This window comes from Colobus angolensis, unplaced genomic scaffold, assembly GCF_000951035.1.
Source record: "Colobus angolensis palliatus isolate OR3802 unplaced genomic scaffold, Cang.pa_1.0 Scaffold25, whole genome shotgun sequence".
In the NCBI taxonomy this organism is placed as follows: domain Eukaryota; kingdom Metazoa; phylum Chordata; class Mammalia; order Primates; family Cercopithecidae; genus Colobus; species Colobus angolensis.
Genome location: NW_012115710.1, coordinates 5,845,563 through 5,850,050, shown reverse-complemented (window position 1 = coordinate 5,850,050; position 4,488 = coordinate 5,845,563). Strand labels below are relative to the sequence as shown.

Below are 4,488 nucleotides of genomic sequence, written 5' to 3'. Positions count from 1 at the left end.
TTGCAGTGAGCCGAGATCATACCACTGCACTATAGCCTGGGTGACAGAGCCAGACTCTGTCTCAAAAAAAAAAAAACAAAACAGGACCTTGAGAGTGGAGGTGGGGAACTGGTGGGAGAGAGAGAAAAGGGGGATATTATGGGGGAAAAAATAGCTTCTGACATCTGTTTCATGAGCCCTGAACCTTCCCACCACTGCCTTATGGAAAGGTATGTCCTGAGTCATCTGGGTCCCACAACCCCGGGATACCCGCAGTCCCCACCTGACGGCGTAGGCAGCGGTGGAGGAGAGGATAAGGGTGCTGACCAGGTGCCGCAGGCGGTGGATCTCCTGTTGGGGGAGGAGAAGAAAATCAGTGCCACTTCTTACAACCTCATTGCTCCAAGTCTTTCCTTTTGGCCCCATGCTTCTCCAATAAGGAGTAAAGCTCCTGAACCTTCCAAATATGGACCCTCCTCATTAGTGACTGCCCATGAAAGGGATTTTAAAGAGCTATGAGACAAACTGATAAGCTGGATCAAAAGGCTCTTTCTGTAGATAACCACAAACTAAGAAAATATTTAGTAACCTACGGGGGCTGGGTGGAAATGAGGTAGGGGAGATGGACAGGAAATGACATTTCTCTAGAAGACCTTTTAGAATAGTTTTGATTTGAGAACCTTGTTAATGTTTTACATATTCATAAAGGAAATTAAATCAATAAAGAGAGGAGAGAAAACTAAAAGTGAATGCAAATGGAAGCAAATGAACTTAACTGTATTTAAAAATACTAACAGGGCCAGGCGCGGTGACACACGCCCATAATCCCAGCACTTTGGGAGGACGAGGCGGGCAGATCACCTGAGGTCGGGAGTTCGAGACCAGCCTGGCCAACATAGAGAAACTCCATCTCTATTAAAAATACAAAATTAACCGGGCGTGGTGGCGCATGCCTGTAATCCCAGCTTCTCGGGAGGCTGAGGCAGGAGAATCGCTTGAACTGTGGAGGCGGAGGTTGCAGTGAGCCGAGATCACGCCATTGCACTCCAGCCTGGGCAACAAGAGCGAAACTCCAACTCAAAAAATAATAATAATTATTATTATTATACTAATAACCACACAGAAGGTCAAAATAAAAGGAACTAATCCAAATAACTTCTGAATAGAATAATTTGAAAAGATAGGCCGACGCTCATGCCTGTAACCCCAGCACTTTGGGAGGCTGAGGCAGGCGGATCACCTGAGGTCAGTTTAAGACCAGCATGGGCAACATGGTGAAACTCCATCTCTACTAAAAATACAAAAATTAGCTGGGTGTGGTTATGCACGCCTGTAATCCCAGCTCCTTGGGAGGCTCAGGCAGGAGAATCACTTGAACCCGGGAGACAGAGGCTGCAGTAAGCCAAGATCATGGCCACTGCCCTCCAGCCTGGACGACAGAAAGAGACTCCATCTCAAAAAAAAAAAAAAAAAGACAAAAAGAAAAGATATATAAATACTCATATTCTCAGAGGACAAAACAAACTGCAAACAAATCCTGAACCTTATTTATCAGGTTTGGGGGTGGTGGTATGGCTGCGGCAATTCTGTAATTCTTATGTATGTATCATATGACTCAGCAAATGAGTAAGTATGTTGATGTGGTTGGGAACTGGGGTTCCCGCTGTGGGAGAAGAGAGCTAGAAAGATGAAATGAAGAGGCCAGGCGCAGTGGCTCACGCGTGTAATCCCAGCACTTTGGGAGGCCAAGGCAGGCGGATCACCTGAGGCTGGGAGTTCGAGACCAGCCTCAACAACATGGAGAAACCCCATCTCTACTAAAAATCCAAAAACTCAGCCAGGCGTGGTGGCGCATGCCTGTAATCCCAGCTACTCGGGAGGCTGAGGCAGGAGACTCGCTTGAACTCAGTAGGCGGAGGTTACAGTGAGCCAAGATCGTGCCATTGCACTCTAGCCTGGGCAACAAGAGCGAGACTCCGTCTCAAAAAAGAAAGATGAAATGAGGAATGCTCAGGAGAAACCTGGTGGTACTGGAATGGAATGAGAGGTATCAACGTGAACTCACTATTGTAAAATATGTCAGCCAGGCGCAGTGGCTCATGCCTGTAATCCCAACACTTTGTGAGGCCAAGGCAGGAGAATCACTTGAGCCCAAGAGTTTGGGAGCAGCCTGGACAACATAGTAAGACCCCATCTCTACAAAAAATAAATATAATTTTAAAACATATAAAATATGTGTGCTTCCTAGCTCTCTCCAGAGAAAGGGCCTCAAAGCAATGACACCCAAGTAGTAACGAAGTCTCTTAGTGCCTCAACACCTACTCTTCCCTAGAAAGAATCAGGACTCCTCAGAACAATGGCCAACCCCAGGGATGGGGCAGAACGAGGTCCAGATCACCTAGGCTGTCTTCCTGTGCCAGAAAGTGAGGAAGTTCTCCCGAAAAGTGATGCGGTGTGTCCAAAGGCCACAGAAGCCAGCTTGAAGGGGCACCCCCAACCAAACCTGCGGCAATTTGAACATTACAACGAATGGCAGTTACGGATTATCATCTATAAAGTCAGAATGCACTCATGCTCACTGACAAGGAGAAACAGAAGTTTTTCCTTTTTTTTTTTTTTTTTTTTTTTTTTGAGATGACATCCACTCTTATTGCCCAAGCTGGAGTGCAGTGGCGCAATCTTGGCTCGCTGCAACCTCCGGCTCCCTGGTTCAAGTGATTCTCCTGCCTCAGCCTCCCAAGTAGCTGGGATTACAGGTGTACGCCACCACGCCCAGCTAATTTTTGGTATTTTTAGTAGAAATGGGGTTTCACCATGTTAGCCAGACTGGTCTCAAACTCCTGACTTCAGGTGATCTGCCTGCCTCAGCCTCCAAAAGTGCTGGAATTACAGGCATGAGCCACCGCACCTGGCTGAGAAGTGTTTCCTTAAGGAAAATGCCATCTTATAAATGTGGGAGAAATGATAGAGTTTTTTTAAATCATCCTTTCGCAGCCATTACAGTAATAACCGTTCAGGGAAGAATCATTCATGGATGCTAAAATTGATGGCAGTAGCTGCTGGCTGGGGCTGCACACTCTATGCAGCCGGTGGGAGCCCTGCCCCTTCTAAGCTGGGGTGGGAGCTCCCCGGATGCAGCTGCAGCCATCCGAACCACAGTTGCAGACCCAGGCCTTCTGCTCCACGGAGCAGGCAGGATCCCCGCCCTCCTGGGTGGGGTGACAGCTGCCCAAACTGCTGCTGTGGATCTGAGCCTCTCTGTGCTCCTGCAGGGGGTCAGGAGCAGGCAGGGTCTGCCCTCCTGGGGGCAGTTGCAGCCACCCAACCTGCAGCTACAGACCCGGGCCTCCCACTCCAGGGAGCAGGCAGCAGCCAGGGACAAGCGAGGGTCCTGCCCCTTCCGAGTTGGCAGGGTGGGAGCTCCCAGAGTGCCACTGCGGCCACCCTCCCAACCACAGGACCTAGGCATCTCTGAAGTTCTCTGCAGCCTGCACCCTCAGGGGCCCAGGAAAGCACCCCCGATCCCTGCAGGCTCAGGGGTGTCTGCTCCTGCTGCTTGGCTTCTCTCCTCTCTTGCACCCACTCTGATCTCAGAGAGGGGTTGGGGTCCAGCCCAGTGCCATGAATGGCAGCAGGAGGCAGACACATTCCTGGGCAGAAGAGGGCAGGTCCCCGGTAAGATCCCTCCTTTAGGCCAGGGAGGGCCTGACAGCTGGGGACCAGGTTGCCAGTACTGCAACCTGCAGCGTCTCCTCCAGGCCTGCCCATGGCCGCCCATGGAGCTACCCTCTCTGCTGAGAGCTTCAGAGGCCTGCAGACATCTGAACAACCTGCCTGCGGAGAGAAACCACCCTCTCCAGGGCCTCCTCACGGCTGATAGCTGAACACTGGACCAGACCACCTGCCTACAGAGGAGCTGCCCCCTGCAGGTCTCCTCTGAGCTGTCTTAACACTCCATAAAGCTCCTCTTCATCTTGCTCCTCTCCACTTGTCTGCCTTCCTCCTTCTTCCTGGACGCAGGACAAGAACTCGGGCAAAGGCACCACTGGCCGAGGAGGTTTCCAGCCAGAAAAGTGATGCCCTAAAGATCCCGTAACAAAATGATGGAGTGAAGGTGTGTCAGGGGACAAGATATTTACACACTCTCAGAGAATCTCCCCACGGACCACATATTCACTACGAAAGGGAAAACTCTCCATTGCAAAAACCTGGCTAGCCAAGTGACCAAAGACAACATCACTAGTCACGGGACAAGCTGACATCAGGTGCCTCCTGAGATCCTGCACAGGAAGGACACACTATCACTGCTGTGACATTCCCCAAAGTGCAGACACCAGATCTTTCTAATCATGAAGGAAGATCAGAGAAACCGGCCGGGTGCGGTGACTCACGCCTGTAATCCCAGAACTCTGGGAGGCTGAGGCGGGTGGATCACCTGAGGTCAGGAGTTCAAGACCAGCCTGACCAACATGGAGAAATCCTGTCTCTACTAAAAATACAAAATTAACC

At 50.5% G+C, this 4,488-nt stretch overlaps 1 protein-coding gene across 1 annotated transcript in view; it reads right to left on the bottom strand.

Moving 5' to 3' along the window:
* The window catches only part of CCDC114 (coiled-coil domain containing 114), a 23,148-nt gene that overhangs the window by 8,794 nt on the left and 9,866 nt on the right, over nucleotides 1-4,488 (bottom strand). Inside the window, exon 8 of the mRNA XM_011946471.1 lies at nucleotides 263-330. Within this exon, the coding sequence (XP_011801861.1) occupies nucleotides 263-330 (68 nt within the window). The remainder of the gene's footprint in view (nucleotides 1-262; nucleotides 331-4,488) is intronic.